Consider the following 20,701-nt stretch of genomic DNA (forward strand, 5'->3'; position numbering starts at 1 on the left):
AAAATTACTCCAATGTATTTTGGTAGATTTGTATGTATACACAGGCTGATGGGACGCTGCCATGCCATACAACTAAATGCGCAATAAATAGTTGCTGTCTTTAAATTGCTGCCAACTTATGCGTTTCTAGTCCAGGCGTGTTCAATTTAGAATCACCTGAAGACTCAGCTCTTATAGTAATCTCATTATCACGCATAAACGCATTCCATTTTATCACAATAGCGGCTGCCAATAAACACACGTTTCAGATTGTGTAAAAGTGTGTTTATTAGTGGGTTCTTTAGAACAGAGGTTAGGTGCAATATTTCCTCTCGTTGAAAGAATATTGTCTCATCTCCTTGAGTGTAGTTCACTCGCACTCAATCGACAAAGGATGGCTCGATAACCACTTTGTCACATTACAGCTTAACTGGCTCCCACCAGAGGACTGTGTACAGTGGAGACTACAGCTGAGTTTTCAACACATTTCAGCCTACTCATCACTTCATTATGTTCACGGAAAAAATAGTGTCCATTCTCATGTAAAAAAGTTAAATATATATATAAAGAAAAGAGGACATCATACTTGTTGTCATGCCCTCTTTGTACTTAATTAAGAAGTGTCACTGCGGAACAGTAGTAGTGCTCACAGTAATGAATAATAATTTTAGATGACACAGTCACTCAGACACTAACATGCTTGACCCTGTCGAGACCATTTTACCACAAACGGCTGATCGTATCGTCCTACGTGATGCAACCTGGCAAAACATCCGAAATGTGATCTTACACTCTAACAGTACTGAAGGTGTGAGGTTCGGACTCATGTCCTCATACAGTTTGACATTATGTCCAAAGGGTCTAATGGAAATATTGATCAATAAGGACACAAATATCCTACCTACTGTACCTTTAAGGCTAAATGTACTGTATTATGTATGGAAAAGCAGCGGGTGGCTACTAACCAAATACCACATGATGCAGGACCTGAAAAGCCTCAGTAGCCCTCCCAAAAACATCTTGACCAGAGCAGAAGGGAAAAACAAGGTTCTGTAGTGGATTTGTTCAAATATAGGTGGCTATAGGAGAACCCTGCTGTACATATTTCCATAGATCACCTTTAAACAATCTTGAACAATCACTTCTTTAATTGTGTGGCATGATGCAGGTACACCCATGTTTCTGACATCCCAGCTTACACTCATTTGATATAAAGCCATGACGTTATTCCGTGCATTCATTATAGGCTATTTGCAGCTTTTACATGTGTAGATTTTTTTTTGATTTTTTGCTTCATCTGGTTGTCAGGCGCAGTAGATGAATGTATGCCACCAGCAAACTGCAAGCTGAGCGCAGCATGTGCCTATCACCATCAAGAGAATGTGTGAAAATTGATGGGAGAAATTACATCACATCATCTAATGTCAGATCAGTGATGTAATAAGAACCGCTGTAAACGTTATGTAACACGTGCACTAACATTAAGGCCGTTTTTACCGGAATTGATTTTGATTTCCTGTGTGTGTGTGTGTGTGTGTGTGCCCGCTCCTCCTGAATCCTGTGCAGGCTGAAGAGGGAACAGTTAGGTCCACACGACTGGTTGTCCATACCTGTGCCTGGAGGCCATGACTGGATGCTCGTACCGGGTTTGGAGCCGGAGACGACGTACCAGTTCAGTGTCCTGGCCCAAAACAAACTTGGCACAGGCCCGTTCAGCGAGGTTGTCACTGTGAACACACTAGGTGAGTACAAGAAACTGCTGCCTGAACCTGCACAGAGAGATCCACTATTAACAGCCGTTGAAAACAAGAGGGACAAGAAAGTCTGTTATTTGGAATAACTAAAGATAACATACAGTGCAGTATGAGACTCATTCTTATCCCTACTAAAGTGGCATCACCCTGATAAACTGTGCTAAATTCTTATTATTCTTATTTTGCATCATACATTATTCATATCAATACTTTCAACAAATCATTAAAGATCCACTTCCACATTCCAGATAAGAATTGTGTGAAAGTAATAGAGGAGTAATTTTACCGAAAAATGGAGTCTTGTGCCCCTCTGGAAACTCCAAATAACATCAGACTAAATTATGCAGCTGCATCTCCAGGAGAGAGGAACACAGAGCACTGTGCAGACGTTCTCAATACTTAATGTTTGCAAAGGCCTCGTCAGAAAATTACAGCAGAAACAGGGTGTTCTCACGGAGGAGACAGCGAGTTATTAAATGTTCTTGTTCACTGTTAGTGAACACTTTCTGGGCGTAATTAAAGATGCTTCATCTAAATCAGGGGGTCTCAAACATGTGGCCCAAGAAAACTGGCCCAAACTGACCAAGCTGGAACAACAATAATACATTCATCTTAATCATATTTAATCATTTAAAAGCTTGTCTAGTGTTTTAATTAATATTGTCCACATGTTATTTTGATTCTATTTTGATTTCTGTCTGTTTTTGTTGTTTACAGATGCATTTTACATCATAAATGAGTTGTTTTTGGTGTGAACTGTATATAAAAGCAAACACTTTCAGTTGGACTTTTGACCAGCCTAGAAGTTCACTGGCCCCCAGGTCTTTTTAAGTTTGAAGCCCATGATCTAAATAAAATCTAAAGACATTTCACGAAATCAATTATTAACACAGGCCAGTGTCTTCACACATTTATGTATTTAAGGTTGAAAAAAATGCGGCATGAAAACAGACATGTACCAATATGTGTTCATAAAGTTCCAAGTTCAGGAGAAGGGTTTTCTTTGGAAGTCAAACCTGAGGGTTTGCTTAGGAACACCCCAGCCCTTCTGCCCTGGGATTTGAACCCGCTGCCCTCTGGTCACATGCCCAAATTCCTTTCCTCTTAGCCGTGCGGGGCTGCCCCATTAACCAGCGACAACAGTTAATGAACCAGTGACACTGTCCATGAAATTAACAGTCCACTTGTTTAACTGCTGCAGCTACAGCTCATTCATTCAGTCACGGGCGTCACATTACGACCACAGATAAGCCCGAGACGCCGACTACCTTTACTAGTGATTACCAGAAACCCTGATGTAAGAGCTCTGCTGTAAACGCTTTAAATGGCCTATAGGTGAATCATTAAGCATTACATCATTCCTTACAGCAGGCGGGGGGGGAAGCTGCATTTATGAAGTGCAAATGAAGCTGTCACAGAATATCACTTGAAGATAAGTGATGCGCTGAGAATTTGGATAACTATTCAAGGCAAGCTGTACTCACCTTGTGTGTCAGCCACAGCAGAAAGTAGAGGATGACACATTCAGCACAGAGGCTCCCTGTTTTATTAAAATACAAAATAAAAAAACTATTTTACAACTGAGTGTTCCACCATCTGCAAGTCAAATCACTTGACACCTTCTCTCTGGCTGAGGTTTCTTTTCAAAGGAAATGTTACTCATGCGTGGAGAGTGATATGTGGATAGAAAATGAGGAGAATTGGTTAACATTCAAGGAATTTGCATTGGTGTTTTTTGGTGCGTAGTAAAAAAGGAAAAAAGAAAATAAGGTCCAAAGGCCTCAGGATGAATGAAAACACATTTTCAAAGAAGTACTTTTCAAGGCTGGTTTTTGTGCTGATCGACTGCAACCTTCTGCTCGAGGGAGGCTGGTCTTCATGAAACCAGCCTCCAGATAAACCAGGAAGATGTAGGAGCTTATGAACCAGAACTGTGAGCACAAGGATGCAGAGAAGAAGTGGTTAAATGGGAGTTTTACATATGTCAAGAGATGCGTTTGCGATCAAGCTTAATCACATTTATACTCGTGACCTAGTTTAGAAATACTCGCTGGTGTCATGTTGTCAGTGTAATGAGGGGCTGAATCATTTCCAGCCCCCCCCCCCCCATGCAGGTGCAGCTACTCACTAAATAATGTCAGTCAACACCTCTTCTTAACCTTAACATGCTTTTTCAGTATTTCCTATAAGTACCCCTGAACCATTGGTGCTGCTTACCCCACCACGGTGCCTCACAGCCAATCGCACGCAGCAGGGAGTCCTGCTCACCTGGATCCCGCCTGCCAATCACACAGCACCTATCCAGCATTATGTCATGGAGTTCCGCCTGGGGGAGAGATGGGAGGTCCTGGACGACAGCATTCCTGCCGGGGAGACAGAGCTGCTGGCCCGAGACCTCATCCAGGTACAGGATGGGACACAGACTATAGTCTTTCGTGTGTGTCCAACCAACACAAAACACTGAATTTTAAACAGAGAGATTTTATGAAATATTGAAAATGTGAAGAGCTTTATTCAGGCAAAAAAAAAAATTCAAATCCATAATTTAAATCCAAAAGAATTCTGTGCCAGAAATCCAAGCACTGAATACTGCCTTTAACTATCAACAACGGTGGGCAAAAAAAGGAAACTTTTACATTTAAAGGTGCTCCGACACTGTGCGCACAAAGTAGACTCTTCTCTGTTCATGATCTAAATTACCCAGATCAGATTATGCATATGTATAATGAATAATGTGCTGCCACCCCTCCTTGGTTGTCATAGTAACAGTGTAGGTCCTCACAAAGTGACTCTAATCACTGTCTGACCATCTCACTGCTTTAGCTACAGAGATGAAACTCTCTTTGCTTCCACCTCTGAAGGCACGCAAGTCACATGTGCTGAGCCCTCAGCTCAAATATGACATTAAATATGACTTAGTTAGAAATATGACGTGCAGTTTATGGGACAATCCTTGTCCTGCTTCAATTTCATGTGTCTGTTTCCGTGTCCATGTCTGTCTTCGTGTCTTAATTCTCCTGCCGTGACATGTCGGGACTTCACTCTTTCATCTAACCACCACTTCCAGCTCCATGCAGATGCTTTTATCTCTCGCTCTCTCTCCCTCTCCTGCCACTGCACTGCAAACACCCACTCACTCTTCCACACACTACACTTCACACACACACACACACACACACACACACACACACACGCACACGCGCTTGTGTAACTTTTCTGCTGCACATTTTCTCACTGCATCTGTTGAGGTCACTTCACCAGGAGGCGCTGTCTGTTTAGCTGTCACCGTATGTGACTGTGTGCGAGTGAACGTGGGCTTCTGGTGTGATGTGTGCCGTGACACACTTCTCAATATTACACTCTCGCAGTCTTTGCTGAAACACTGAGCTCAGTCCATGACTTATAAATACCAATAACCTTTAGGATCTCCTCGGTGACCTTGTCTTCTCAACTCCCAGGTTTTTCTGTCATGAATTCCAAAGATAATCCTGATTCCATTGTGCCGTCCGTTTGTCATTTTTGAGCTGTTAAGCCTTTCAAATTCCATAAATTGTGCTTGTAAGACTGAATGGTAAGTGTCAGACTGAGCTGCACTGTTTCTTGCCAAATCCTTGGAGGCTTAGCGGGTGGATCTTCGGGGGAATCCTGCAGCCTGATCGAATGGTTCTGACACCAGACGTTTTTTTTTAACGCTTTATCTCTGCTCTTCTGCTCACAGGAAGCGTGGTACGAGTTCCGTGTCATGGCCGTCATGGATGACATGATCAGCGAGCCCAGTAACGTAGTGGGAGTGTCCAGCACAGGTAAGTTATTATATATTATGTATAAAGTCAAAACTATCTCGGTATTAATGAATGTAAAAACGCACCAGAGGCTGTGATAATACTAATCGACACCCTGCTCTTCGCTTTGAATACAGAGGAGCTTTTAAAACTCAAGTGTTTTGGGATTCAACCCAACAACTTCAGGCTCCATAACCTCTGGCTGTCTTAACAATAATATGTAGAGTGGGAGGTGCACAACGTATTGCACACTCAGCGTCTTAGACTTAACATTTTTTTCCCACTCAGCACAATTAAAGTTTGCTTTTACACACACACACACACACGCGCGCGCGCACGTGCACACACACACACACACACTCTCTTTTGTAGCATCCTGAAAAGTATGAAATCATCATTTTGCCTGTCTCCCACATGTTCACTGCACTAGGCGGCTTTGTGTTAAATAAGAAATTAAAAGAACAGAAGAAGTCATTAAAGTCTTCACCCCCTTTTTGCTCGTGACACTGAAAGACTCTTTTGAATCTGAAATGAAACCCCTTTAAAATAAGATTCTGCTCCCACTGCAGAGGTCACTGGGTACACACGAGCTGTTTTTGGAAGCGTTTATAGAGGCTTGATCAGGCCTCTGCTGCCCCCCAGTGGTAAAGATGGAGACATGTGCCATTATGTTACTCAGAAGGCTCCTACTCTCTCTCTCCCTCGCTCTCTTCAGTTGATTGCTATGAGTTTGACTGCTTTTCATTTAGAGCTTATCATTGAATGCTGTGCTAAAGAAACAATGTGGATTCACTCTTTCCTTTCAAACATGATAAAGCTTTTGTTTTTTGGCTGATCATTTGTTATACCTTTGTATCCAATATTGTCGGAGTGACAATAGTGGCGTTTTTTTGCTGTGTCATGCCACTAATACTGAAGTAGCTCCAACTATCCAATGAAAGAGCATTCTATTTTCATTGGATAGTTGGAACCAGAAGTGGAGCAAGTAGTCTGTAAAGTTTGTGTGCATGCTCGTTTTTTACTTATCATGGTGTGTTCCATTGAAGTCAGGAAGGAAGTTTGTCAGTGTTTAGCTTCCTACATTTCTGTATTGTGCACATGTAGCAGAGTAATTGTTTGGAGTAAATGTGTCAAATATTATTTGCCCTTTTTGCCGTTGTTTTTCCATAGTAGGACAGAGTTGTCCTTGTTTCTTTGTGGGGGGGAAAACAAAGTTTCTACATTCTGCTTAGTCATCATGGCACACAGACTGCACCCTGCAGAAATCTCTATTCCAGTGACACTCGCATTAGTAAAGGTCAGCTGTGGCATATTTGAATCTGGAAAAATCCACTTACAGAAAAATATGAATGATAGGATTAGTCTTGACCCAGAACCTTGACCTTTGATTGATTTCTCTGGCTTTTGTTTGTTTGTTTTCATCTTACTACTATTTTTTGGTGTTGTAGTTTGTTGATATTCGGATGTTCCTTGTTCTCTCACTTCACTTTATATTCCGCACCTTCCTGTCACTCCCTGTCACACTGCCACACTGTCACACTGTTTATGTCTTGTGTTCCCCTTGTGATGTTTGTGTCTTTGTTTTTTAACTCTCTCATGAGTTGTTGTCCTGCACTGGGGTCAAACATTGTTACTTTACAATTGAGGAAATGATAAAAAGGAAAGAAAATCAGAAAAACCAGGTTCCTGGTCAATGTAAATTAAAAAAAAACTGAGAGTAAATATCACCCCAGACTCACAGTGCCAGCAAATAAATATTGATTTTAGCATTAGTCTAGAAGAAAGTAATATCAGACATTGAGAGAGCAAACTGAACTTTAGCATTTGTTTTTCTACTGTCTGACTCTTTCCTCCTTCCCTCGCAGACTTCTTCCCGCCAGAGTTGGTGGAGGAGCGTGGACTGGCGCGGCCCGTGGTGGCGGGCATCGTGGCCACCATCTGTTTTTTAGCGGCGGCGGTGCTGTTCAGTACCATGGCCGCCTGCTTCGTGAACAAACAGCGCCGGCGAAAGCTCAAGAGGAAAAGAGGTGAGGGGGAGAGTCGGAACATATTTTTAAATAATCACAGACATATACGGAAAGGTTTTACAGTTGCATTCATTATTGTCTTTATCTGCGTATTAAGTGAAATTTCTAGGATAATCTAAAACTGTTTTGGGCCCATTTCCACGTTGCCTTGCAGGCACCATTGTGACTCCCAACTCCCCTCTCAAAGAAAGCCAGAAGTCAACAATGAGTAGCAGTTTTTATTGACTTTGGAGACGAGCAATGCCAAAATTACAAACTAAACTTCTTAAATGAACCTAATCTTACCTCCAGTATAGAAAAAACAAAGATAAGTGACCAAAAACGTATCTATCTATACCTAAATTAACCCATAGAACTTTTTCCATTACTATATTAAAACGTACAGTTTATACAGAGGCTATAAGAATGTGCAATATAGAGTTTCTTATATCCCTTTTTTCAGCACATCCTAGACAATCTGATGAAAAATGTATTTAATTTTCACTACATATATAAACACACCTGAGCTCAAAATGTTTAAAATTGGATTGAATTTGTCAAATTTGGAAATACGTCACAGTTCAAAGTTCACTTGACTCGTTTTTATGAACAAAAAGAAAAGAAAAACAGTCTAATTTTGTGACCTCTGCACAATTATTGCTACTTTATATCACAACTAAAAATGCGATATAAAGTGAATCATAACTTTGACTCAACAACAAAAACATTTTTTAAAGCCTGAATATGTGACCTATGAACACACACACGCACACCCAGGATGTCCATATAAGGAGTTGTGTATTATTCCCACAGCAATTTACCATGGATTCAAAAAAAAGGAGACAAGAAATGTGATACATAAAATGGCTTCTCTCTCCTACTAATGCTACCTTTTACAATAACACAAAAATGAACAATTTAGTCAAAACACTACAGCAAATGATCATTTACATGGAGCTGAAAACAACCAGAGTGAATGGTTGTTGGTCCTGTGATGGTCTGTGAAAGCTGGGATTGGCTCCTGCCAACCTTCTATTGAACCCTTATTGTTTATTATGTACACTCCCTGTAAATCTACCCTTTGTGCGGTATTAAAAGAATATAGGCCTTAAATGCCTTCTACTACCTTTCTTGTCTTCCAGACCCGCCTCTCTCAATAACCCATTGCAGAAAAAGCGTGGAAACTCCGTAAGTAACCCTCACTGCACTCTATGACATACCATGATTTACAGTTACTCTGTCTGTACCCAGAGCAGCACACAGCACAGTGCTCGACAACAGGTATAAACGTAGTAAACAGGAAGGATTTATTCAACTCAGTGGTCAGCTCACAGACCCTCACACATCACATTTTCCTCTCATTCAAATAGAGATGTATTTGTCAGAGCAAAGCAAATGAGGAATATTATTATATTTCACCCTAAAAGAAAGCAGATGAATGGATAAACGTCAGTCTCATCGTTTAGATTCAAAGCTCTCAGCTCATTCCTCCTCTCCCTGCTTGAATGACCATGGGAGCACAGTGTGATGATAAATAAGGATTCACTGATGATGTCTCCAACTAAATCAATGAGGCATTAATAATGAACACGTCAAAGAGGAGAGGTTCATTTGACATAATGACAGATGTCAGTTAATCCATCAGAGAAATGTGGAAATATGAAACCAAACAAACAGAAAGTCCAGTATCACCTCATCAAAGTTGTAGTTCAGCGCACTGTCCATCGTGGACTCCAGGTGGAGCTCCCAGGGATTGAAGCAGATTCTTTTAAAGCAGTAAAAGTGGTTACAATCTTTGTTAAAAAGCTCTATATTCTGCTTCAGATATCGCTCTATAAGTAACTCTGTGAGAAAACTTGGCTGTGAGGCTGTTGGATAGTGAATAAAAACATCCTCTCACTCAAAAGGGTGAGTGTGGAGAAGCACCTTTATGAAATAGATTACAGTTCAGTGATATATTTCATTGTGCGGAGGAAAGTCTCCGTCCTGTGTCTTGTCGGCACTTTCCGTGTCCTCTCACAGGGATGCACGGTCAGGTCATAAAGTGACTTCACATCCCCCTGTTCATTTTGTTGTTGTGTGAGAACATCAGCCTCCCGGGGGCTGGAGGAAAAAAGGTTCCACATCTGTTCAACGAAACCTTTATTGAAGAGGTGAGAAGTTCACCCGACACATCCCGGGTGTGTGAGGAGTTCTATTCTCGAAAACCCACAGTTTATCTGTCTCCTTGTGTAATTCAAAAGAAAAGGAGTGCGTGTAAACTTGTCATTTTCACATTTATCGACATTTCTGCAGGTTGAGGAGGTAATTTTTTTTTCCTTAGCTCAACTCGCCTGCACGCCAATTCGTCTTAAAGCAAGACACAGACCTTACATTTCTGCTGGTAGCTTGTGAATGAATATAATGGATGTGTGATAGAGAAAGTGCTGCATATACAGTAGATTTATGCTTTATGGATGTGTGTATGAGAACGGGTATGAATGGGTGAATGGCAAAACTGTAGTATAAAGTACTTTGGGTGGTTATCAGGACCAGAAAAGTGCCATAAAAGTGATTTTTTTCCCTCAATGCGATAACTGTGATAATCTAACTCCATTCAATTTAATCAGTGTATACTGTGTGCAACACTGACTTTGTTTCTTTGTTATTTTCTTTCATATTTAATTGTTCTTATCACACAAGATGGTGAAGAAACATTTCCTGCTCCGGCTGGACAATAACATTTTTATTTAACTCTATTCAAACCTGCGGACGACAACGGTTCCATCCCATTACTTCTCATTCGTCTGTCCTCGTGTGACCCTGACATCGATCTAGTTGCCATCACAGAGGACATTTCAGGTCCCTTACTGGACATTTTTCACAGCAGACATTTGTACGTGTCATAGCGGGAGGAGCACGGTTGGGAACTGACGCCATTAATCATGCCGGTGTGTAGTCGCGTGGAGCCGAGAGCCTTAACTCTAAACGTATCCATCATTATGGTCCGAATGCTCGCCGCGACGACGGCTCTGCTCCGGAGAAAGAAAATGATCGTCTTACTGTCGCTGAAAGACTTTTCAGAACAACCAACACGTGTTATTTTGTTTGAGTAGGATTGTGGCCATAGAACCTGATAAATGTAAGACGCAGTGATCACACCCATGCTGGTATTTCTTGTCCTTGCTCCTTGTCCCTTCTCTTTGTCTCAGATCCTCTCCGAGTCATTACACCCTCTGTCTTCCAACCCAGGTTATAACAATATCAAGCTATTCCCCCCCCACCCCCCCCCATTTTCTGTTTGCTTTTCTAAACAACCTTTCTTTGACAGACGTCTTGTTCACCTCCATTATTCTTCGCACTTTTACAGGAGTCCACTTAGCTTCATTCCCAGCATTGGGCCCTACTGGGAGGGGCTGGATGCAAGCAGGTACAGGCTGCAACCCTCCAGTCCTCAGTGAGTGTGCCAACCCCCATTGCCCTTGTTCTTGCACACTGTAAATATCCCCCCCCCCCCCCCCCCCACACACACACTTGGGTTCCACCCCTGCCCCTCAGTCTCATATCCTGTCTGCATGCTCTGGGACAAATGTCCCCACCAGGCAACAACAACAACAACAACAATGTGTTTTTCATACATGAAAACTTTCAAGAATAACTTTCTTCATCATAAGATGAGAGCTTACAAACCAGATATAACGCATTCATAATGAGCTTTTTAGCTTCTGTGGACCAATGCTTCTTCTCTTAAAGTGAAGCAAATTATATTGTATCGTCCACGCTTAGTAAGAGAATGTGCGATTACAAAAGGCTGAATATTTCCTTTAAATCAGGGGTCCAACTCAAATCACCTGGGGGGGGGGGTCACACAAGCTTCAAGTCTGGTAAGGAAGTGGAAAAAAAAGAGTCCAACTGTGTGGGCAAAAACCAACTGTTCAGTCAGCATATGTTGGTATAATTCAAAGCTAATATCGCCCAAACCATCATGATTCAGCAATAACAACATTTGTGATACAAAATGATTCTATTCTACGTATCAAAAACAAACATAAAGCAGAGACCTCTGCTTTAAATAGTTACAATATTGGACACTAACATCTGATTAGTCAACATCACATGGATTATTGAGACTTCACTGTATGGCAATGATGAATTATTGTTTAAAATGTCAGTGATTACAAGGCAAGTTAGACGCTGCAGAACAACATGTGAGGCATATACTAGCTAAGACTGTTTCTTAGAATTGAGACACATTTGCAGACCAGTGAAAATATTTTTGAGATGTTTATTCAATGGAAATACTGTCACGTGTTACAGTTTACAGTTTGCATTAACTCTATATATTATTATTATAACATGCTGGGAAATGCACTTATGTCAGTGTTAAATAGTTAGAAGTGAGCTCAGCACACATAGTTGAAACAGGGAAACACTTAACCTCACATCTCCCTATTACACTGCTGCTTTTGAATAAAAAAAAATATATATATATATCTATATATTGGCAAGTATAAAGGTGTTTGGTGTCTAGTCTATAAATAGTAAGCAAACTGGCATATACTGTCAAACACAGTGATGTGAGAGCAAAATGCTAACCAACAAAGTATATAAGAACACCCTTATCTTGTCCTTTTCTGCACAGCTTATGCTTTGTGACTATTTTTGTGAACTGAGCTGTTTGTGACTGTGTCCTCACTATTCCCCCGTCCACTTGACCTGAAACACTCCCGAGATCATCGACTTCACCAGCTGCCCTTTCCCCCGTACACCCGATGCTCTCACTTGTTCTTCACTCTGTTTATATGATAAGTCACAAGTGTTTTTAATCGTTATTCTGCAATTGTAGCTTGTCACAACCACACAGTAGCTCATCGGCAACATTCAGGATATTATCTTATTGTATAATGATAGAGTAAATGTAAGAACCATATTAATAATCATATTAATCATTAATGATTATTAAATCTTTATTCAATAGACATTTACGTATTTGCTGCATTTACGTAATGTGTGAAGCAGCAGTAGATTTGTCTGTGTTCTGTCCTTTTGGCCATTATTCTTATATTCTTATATTATTTTACCAATAACATGATCTTTTCACATAAAAGCCATTAAATGTTGAAAACAAAGTATTGTTTTAGACTTTTGCACAAGGCTTGAGCAGTCGTTGTAGCTTCTAAAAGTAGCTGAAACAGCAGAGGACTCTGTAAACAGTCATCACTGTGCTCATTCTGCTGAGAGTTGTCATGTATGTTTCACTTTACCACAAAATAAAGTGACTGTGGCTTCAATGCAAGTCTTGGATTCTTTTCTTTCATATGTCAACTTGTTGTCGTCATTTTAACAACAATGTTACGTCTGTCACTGTATAATTGCAAAGTTATTTGACAATAATGAGGACGGACAAGAAGGATGGACACAATATTCATTACTCTTCACTAAAGCTGCCCAGGAAAAAGTCAGTTTCCCTAACCACATCGTTTCACATTATTGGTACAACAGGTGCCATCACTTGAAGTAATGGCTAGAAATACTCTCACTGTTGTAAATGTTTTTGAGCAGTTATATTGGATGTGATCAACCCTAATGCTGCAGGCAGTTGTTCAAATCTAATAAATCCCCCCAGTCCTGTACATTACTGCTATAGACAGTTACCTTTTCACCCCGAAATGGACATGGTTTATCAGCTTTAATCTTGTTTCCCAGATAAACCTACATTGTTACCATCCAGGCATATTGACCCAGAGCAACAAAGGCTTCATCACTATGTAACTTGGTGTTTCTTTAAAGTATCTTTACACAGATACTTGATTAGAATATATCCTGAAATAATTTTGAAAAAATTAAATAGGGTGTTTAAAAATAAACACATGAGCATTTTTTTTCATTTTTAGTGTTTCAGTTGGGTGACAGCTGGTGTTGTGTTTATTAATTGTCTGTCACATGCACAATCTTGCAGTTCATCTCTTAATAAATGATATATCATGATATAAATGTTGTCATTAAATATGGGGAAATATGAAGACAAGGCAAATGAAAATGACATAAATATGTTGAATAATCATTGACTGCAAACTTCCCGTAATTGTTGTGTCAAAGAGCCCTGAGGCAACGGTGTGTTGGTGCTAACAAACTACAATGTCTTGTTTTCTTACATCTTTATGTGATTTTGAATTAATTCAATGCATTAGTGATTCACATTTGCATCCCCCAGAATAATTAAAAAGGTAAATAGGTTGAGTTACAAAGTAGGTCCTGAAAACAGAGACTGCTAATTGAATTGAATTGAATTTGATTCTATTTTATTTTATTTGTATAGCGCCAAATCATAACATACATTATCTCAAGGCACTGTACATAGAAGAATGGTCATTACTCCTAGTAATTTACTATTCATAATGACATGTTTATTATTATTAAGACTACGATTCATAGCAGTTATATTTTCATATACAGTATTTTATCGAACTTGAAAAAGAGGCGTCTTATTTTGATCTGTGAGTCATGATTAACAGGTGTTTTCAACGCCTATACTTATGTGCTTGGGTGAGGTGATATGTTATGTTTGGGATTTTTGGATTTTGTTTTCTTTTTTAAAACGTAATCATCTGTTTGTGTGTGTGTGTTGTTTTAACAGGTCTTCTTCTGGAAAGGTGAGCCCAGAGAGCATTCGTTCCAAGGCATCCCTGTCCGAAACATCAGAGGACAGTCATGACCAGCGTGGGAAGAAACCACCCCCAAGTCCAGGGAAGAGGGAAGAATTGTCTTTGTACAAGAAGACAAAAAGAGCAATAACAAGCAAGAAGTATGGCATGAAGCATGAGGCTGAACCAACGACACCCATTGAACTCATTAGCCGAGGCCCAGACGGACGCTTTGTCATTGATCCCGCTGATGTAGAAATGTCTGTTAGGTCACGGCGAATTGAAGGCTTCCCCTTTGTGGAGGAATCAGACCTCTATCCTGAATTCCGGCAGTCAGATGAAGAGAATGACGATCCCAGGCCTCTGCCACCAGTTATGGCCCCCCTTCGGCCACACCAGATTTCCCCTATCTCCAGTCAGGAATCATATCTGCAACCTCCAGCCTACAGCCCTCGTTTCCACAGGCCCTTTGAAGGTATGACCATCATGGAGAGCAGTCGGCTCCAGGCCACAGGGCAGATCCGAGGCTCTCTCCACCACAGGGCTTTCTATGGCTACCTAGGCCACCCGGGTGATCATGATCCCCCGCCTCCGTTTTACATGCCTGATACCAGCCCACTCAGCTCTGTTATGTCCTCCCCTCCATACCTTGCCGAAGGTCCTTTTGGTCACCCTATGATTCCTGAAGAAATAGGGGAGGGTGATTTCCCACACTATGCTGTCTCTGGTTTTCCACTTCCTCTGACACTCGCCTCTTCCTCTCGTTCACCGGAAATTTGGCAAGGGGTGGATTTCACCTTCACAAGTCTGGAGGGACCCCAATTCATTTTCCCCCCCCATCACCCTTTGCAGCTACGCCATGATTCCCCCTACCCTCCTCCACCTCATGTTCTTCCCCTTAGTGCTTTCCAGCCCTCCTCCCTTCCAATGCCTACTTACCCAACTGTCCTGCCACTGGAGGCTCCAAAGAGCCACTCACGCAAATCTCCCAGCAAGGCCAAGCCTCGTGGCTCCCCAGCCAAGCATTTAGCTATGCAAGAGGCACATTTAGGGCAGCTAAGACACACAAGTCACAGTATGGGTGTGCCGGTTTTGCCTTACACCGACCCAATGGCCCATATTGTCCCTAGCACATTCAGTAGCCTGGACACACGATGGTTTGAAACCGCCCCTCGTTTCAGTCCCAGACAGGCTCGTAGGATGGATCCTGGCATGCATCAGGTGGTTCTTCAGCCCTCTCGACTTTCACCTCTTACACAAAGCCCCTTTAGTTCTCATGAGGGCTCCCCAGAGATTGTAGTGCGTCCCAGGCCACGTCCCAGCATTGTCCAACCTCCCATACCTCCAGCGATGTCTGAGATTACCCTCCTCCCTCCTTCCACAGCCAGCTTCTCCAGGAGATCCTCTCCTTCCTCCTCACCTGCCCAAGGCCAGGGTAGCAGGAGAGCAAGTCCCAGCTACCGTTCCCACATGGCCTTTGCCTCCTCTGCAACCAGCTACCCAGCTTCCCAGTCCCCATCACCCCCCATGGAAAGCAGCAACATATTTGGGCAGATGCCATCTCAAAGGAGGACTGAGGAGGGGATCCTTCCGTCTGAGCCCTCTCCACCCCACTTGTCAGCTTCAGGGTAGGTGAATTAGGCATGCAATTAGGGACCATTTGAGTCATCTGCCCCAACCCATAATGCTTTGATATGTGAATTTGCTCCTGCATTTTGGTTCCTGGAGTGCTCTTTTATATCCATCAGTTCTTTTAATCACTTCTGTGGCAATTTAGTTTGATATTTTAGTTTATGCTTTATTCCTTTTTTCATTTGTTTGTAATTTAGTTTGAAAAATGAAAACTGTGTGTTGAAGGAAACTCATTTTGTTGTGATGATTCATCTGATAAGTTGTGGAAGTTGTGACTTTAGTTCAGTTTAGTTTAATTTGATCAGTGCTGCTTTTCATGTCAGACATCAAGTTACAGGTGCCACCAACTGCATCTGTGAAGCACTGTTCCATAACTGTCTCTTTAAAAAAACATAGAATTTTTCTAAGTGAATAGTCCTAAAATGATCAATTGTGCAACACATTTTTGCTGACAGGAAAATACATTTGCTTCACAGATGTCATTTAAGACCTTTTGGGGCTACAGTAAAGCAGAAAAATGAAAAATGCCTTTTTCAGTTCCGTGTAATTTGTTTGACATAAGCCCCTAAAAGCCTGTGAATCTGCAAATATCCCCACAGGGTCCTTGTTTTGCCATCTGTATCATGTGTTACCTCGCTTTCACCTAACAGGAGGGATCCCATGATATTCATCCAACTGATTCCCCAGAAAATACAAACACCCATTGTTATGTCTAGCTCCAAGCCTTTGAAGATGCCTTTATCATGCAGAGGGATGCTTTAAGAAGAGTTCATCTCGGCAGGCCCTGCGGCCCATCCTCGGCCTAAGTAACCTGACTGCATGACCAATTCTCCCTTTCCTCCAGATTTCTCCCTAACCTACTTCCCCTTCCCAACCCCTCAACACCTTTAATAGTCCCCAGGACCCCCCCCAGGTCTGACTACCAAGGAAAGGTTGTTGGGCAAAGTGTGTCACAGGGCCTGTCCGCTTGTCATGTACTGCAATGTTTCCATCATTTTAAAATTAGGGGCAGTATGGTGGTTCTTGATGGCTCCTGGAGTCTTACCTGCTTTGTTTTTGATTGATCTCAGCTATCTGGGCAGCGTTGTTGTGACCAGGTCCTCTACACCGCAATAGGTAAGGGTTGGATCCATGTCTGAAAGGGGGGGGTTAGCAGGTGGGACTTTTTTGATCACCTCGTCCTTTAAAGGGGAATACAAGACCTCGAGTCTTTGTTTGATTTGTTCCTTCCTTCAATCGACAAGTAGTTCATTTCAGTTCTTTCCTTTTTTCCTTTTCTCAAAGTGGCTATATGCATTTTTTAAGTTCTGCAGTCTTTAGTACATTATGCATTCTGACGGATATGCATATGCCATCTGTTAGTTAGTAGATTTGGTCAGAGATGTATCACCAACATGTTTTCATGCTTGAGTGGTTTGCTAACTGACCATATTCACATGCAACCTTTAAATCCATGAACAGTAAAACCTCACCACAGATAACGGTACATCCAGTTTAGATATAAATTCAAAGGTCACTCCTGGTATATTATCTATTTCAGGATAGTACTGGTGCAAAAACAATTGTTTAAGGCCAAATTGCTCCATTGTCTAGCTGAATGCTATGAAACTCAGATATGTCTCTAAGCACAAACACCTTCAATCCCTTTCAGACTTGCTATCAACATCCATCCTGAGTGATCAGATCATAAGTAGGCCGCACTAAGTTCAGATCTGCCGACACTTCAGATTGTGTCCTCAAACCTCAGCTGAAGGCTTCTAACAAACGTCTCTATTTACCCTAATGAGGCTCTCTGCCTTGCCATCCTGTGACAGAACAATTAACTCAATGCCCAGTGAGGCGATTATGGCTGCCATTCACTAAGTGTGTCCCCCCTTCCATCACACTCACACAACACAATTGCCAAAAGTACCACTTTTTTCTATGGCTTACCACTACCAACTCAAATATGCTCCAAACTGCTACCGTGAAATAGTGATCCTTCTTCCTCCTCATTCATCTAAATATCAGTGATTAATGACTTAATTACTATTTTCATGGCGAGGCCAACTCGCTGGCCTATTGGTCAAGGTCTGACAGTCAGACTTTAGAACTGTCCACAAATTGATTAAGTAAGCTATCTCTAGGATTCTTCCATTTTCCTCTGGACGTAATCAAATGCTGTTCAGTCCTAGACCCGTCCAACGTCATCTTCTGAAGTTCAGGGTGCAGCTCACTCTCATTATTAGCTACTCCAAGTACAACCGACTTCATGCTCTCTCTTAGTCTGAAGATGTAACTAGCAGCAGCAGTCTTACCTGCTCTTTCACCACTGCCTGGTCACGGTGGCATGAGTGTTAGCATTGTTGCCTCACAGTAAGAAGGTAATTATTTTGTTGTGAGACTAAAACAAAAATTGATACCCACACCTTGTCACCTGTATGTGGCCTTTCTGTGTGGAGTTAGCATGTTCTCGCTATGTGCGCTTGGGTACTTTGTGGGTAGCTCGGCTTCTGCCCACTGTCCAAAAACATGCTAGGTCTAGATCTCACTTGAGAAAGAGATTCTAATCTCAATAGGACTTACTCTTACTGTTCCTTTAGGTGGCCAGACGTAGTCACATCACTTAAGTTAAATCACCGTAATGTTTGGTTTTTCATGTTATAAAAAAATCACAACTTAATTCTTCTGTGTCACTATTGTTCCTGGCAGATTGCAAACAAAGTGCGGCATCTATATTTCTTAGTCTCTTCCACATAGACGAGTAGTTTCTGATGACGACTTTGCACTTAGCATTCTCCTCAAGCGTGACACACTCTGCCACTCACAGATGCTTAATGTACAGCAATATGACACCAACTGAAAATATTTTGGACTCTAAATCTCCAAGAAATATTTTTGTACAATTGGCGTTACCCTAAGCTGTGTGTCCACTGGGAGCCATCATTCACAGCTCTTTGTTATTTTTCTTATTTTTTTTGCATTTAAGTTCAGCTAAAATGCTGTTGCATGCTCCTGGCATTGACGAAAGCTTAGCATGTGTTAGCAACGGTTTCAGCAAACCCATTTAAAAAAATATATATTATATTTACATCTCAGCTTTTACCAGACATGCACCAAATTTCTTACAGGTTCCAAATAGCTGACAAGCAAATGCAAGAGTCATGATTAGCGCTTCCAAGTATCTGTTTAGCCCAAAGAACCTCAAATTTCCTGGTGGACACATGGCCTTAATCCCTTGTTATAAAGCATCTGTAGTAAGAATAAAGCCATCTTGAAATAAACATTTGCACTTGCAAGTTTGGACTGCAGAACAGTTCTAACCATATAAAGCAAGTGTCCTGCCAAAGAAGTGTATATACTTCTTTTTTTTTTATCCTCAGTAACAAATACAGTGTTTTGTCAAGAGCTTGCAGGTGGGGGACACGGGGGCAGGGATGGGGTTTGGGGGTGAGAACCCCTTATCTTTGAGTAAACTGCCCAATGAAGTGCTTTGAATGTATTCCCCTTTAAAGTCGTGTTCCATGTGCAAAGTGCCATGCATGCCATCGCTAAATATTGCTCTTCCGTTTCAAAAAAAAAGAAAAGAAAAGAAAAAAAAAGAGAAACAATTATATGGATAAATTCTTGTTACATTTGTTGTCCTAGTGCTTCGCTTTTCTTTGGCTTATTTTTCATTATGTGACTGTTCCCGAGTAGTCATTTTCCCCTCCCGCCATCTCTCCCCCTGTCAGCATGGTGAAGCCCATTGTAGACAGTATCCATGTCTATGAATACACATTGATGATGCTTTGTTGCTCAGCTGTGATTCTTCCCCTCTACTAATGAACTTCGGTTTCTCTCTGCAGCCACGGTGGGATGATGGCCTCTCTGTAATGCTAATTGTTTTCTGTGCTTTGAGAGAAGCGAGTGTGTTTTTGTGGCAGAAATCTGTGGGCTGCCGATTCATAAGAACCTCCGTGATTGGGAGGGAGGTCTTTAGATGCAATCACAAGCAGCTGAGGACTATACTCTCCACACCAAAGAAACATTTGCAGCTGTTATTTTCAGAGTGTTGATTTGAGGAAAAAAAAATATATGCAAACGTCAAAATATGTCAATGATTGAGAAGGCTTACCTACATTTTGTTGAAGATAACTGTTTGCATTGTTTTTGCACAACTTTCCTCTGAAACCAACAGTGCAAGTCTTTTTGAATGTTGTTCCTTCTTTCAAACTCAACACACTGTCCTCATCTATCACCATGACATAGATAAAGGGTTTTATGAATCATATAACTAAAATTGTTTGGTTCAATTTGGGCAAAAAAACACCTTAGATATTGTATATAATCTATAATTTATACAATTGTATCGACCCCTCTGGATTTTTTTGTTTTAACCCTTCAACACCTAAGCCTCAAAATGTCTGACTCTTTTTTGCTTATTTTAACCATAAAAGGGTGATTTATTTTTCAATATCTGGCAATTTTTTACAGTGTATTAATTTAAAATGAAGGAAAACAAAAGGTTTTATTTACAAAAAACACTGTTGTTGTACACGAACACTAACTTTGCGTGTTAAATTTGAAATTTGAACAGTATAAAACAATGAAAATTTGTTTTAAATTTGTTGAGTTTTTGTCTCAATGTCCAAAAGCATGCCAAAGAAATAGAAACTATTAAAATCTCTCCTCTCTCGTGACAAATACGCTGATTCGCCAACGTCCTGCAACAGCACGAGTGAAATTTAATAAGACCTGTGACTTGGAATTTTTCCGATAGCACAAATAGTTGCGTAATTACTGTAATGCAAAGTGCGCTTGCGCAAACGTGTGGTCTGTGATATGCTCGGTGTTAAAGGGTTCATTTTTAAAAAAGACAATTATGACCTGAATGTTGGTATATCTAGGCGATGTAAAAGGTTATGTCCATAGTAGAACTCTAGTCCCATTGTTCCTTCTCCTTT

The 20,701-nt window shown here is 41.2% G+C and overlaps 1 protein-coding gene across 4 annotated transcripts in view; it reads left to right on the forward strand.

The window, feature by feature from the left end:
• The window catches only part of LOC131458298 (protein turtle homolog B-like), a 93,049-nt gene that overhangs the window by 65,940 nt on the left and 6,408 nt on the right, over positions 1-20,701 (forward strand). For 2 of the 4 annotated variants that reach the window (XM_058627279.1, XM_058627280.1), the window contains exons 13-18: positions 1,546-1,721; positions 3,911-4,137; positions 5,452-5,536; positions 7,381-7,542; positions 8,664-8,709; positions 14,138-15,772. In XM_058627279.1, the coding sequence (XP_058483262.1) occupies positions 1,546-1,721; positions 3,911-4,137; positions 5,452-5,536; positions 7,381-7,542; positions 8,664-8,709; positions 14,138-15,772 (2,331 nt within the window). Of the gene's footprint in view, positions 1-1,545; positions 1,722-3,910; positions 4,138-5,451; positions 5,537-7,380; positions 7,543-8,663; positions 8,710-14,137; positions 15,773-16,846; positions 16,893-20,701 lie in introns of all 4 variants that reach the window. The other 2 variants (XM_058627282.1, XM_058627281.1) reach the window with 2 other exon arrangements.

The sequence above is a fragment of the Solea solea genome, chromosome 4 (genome assembly GCF_958295425.1).
Source record: "Solea solea chromosome 4, fSolSol10.1, whole genome shotgun sequence".
Taxonomy (NCBI): domain Eukaryota; kingdom Metazoa; phylum Chordata; class Actinopteri; order Pleuronectiformes; family Soleidae; genus Solea; species Solea solea.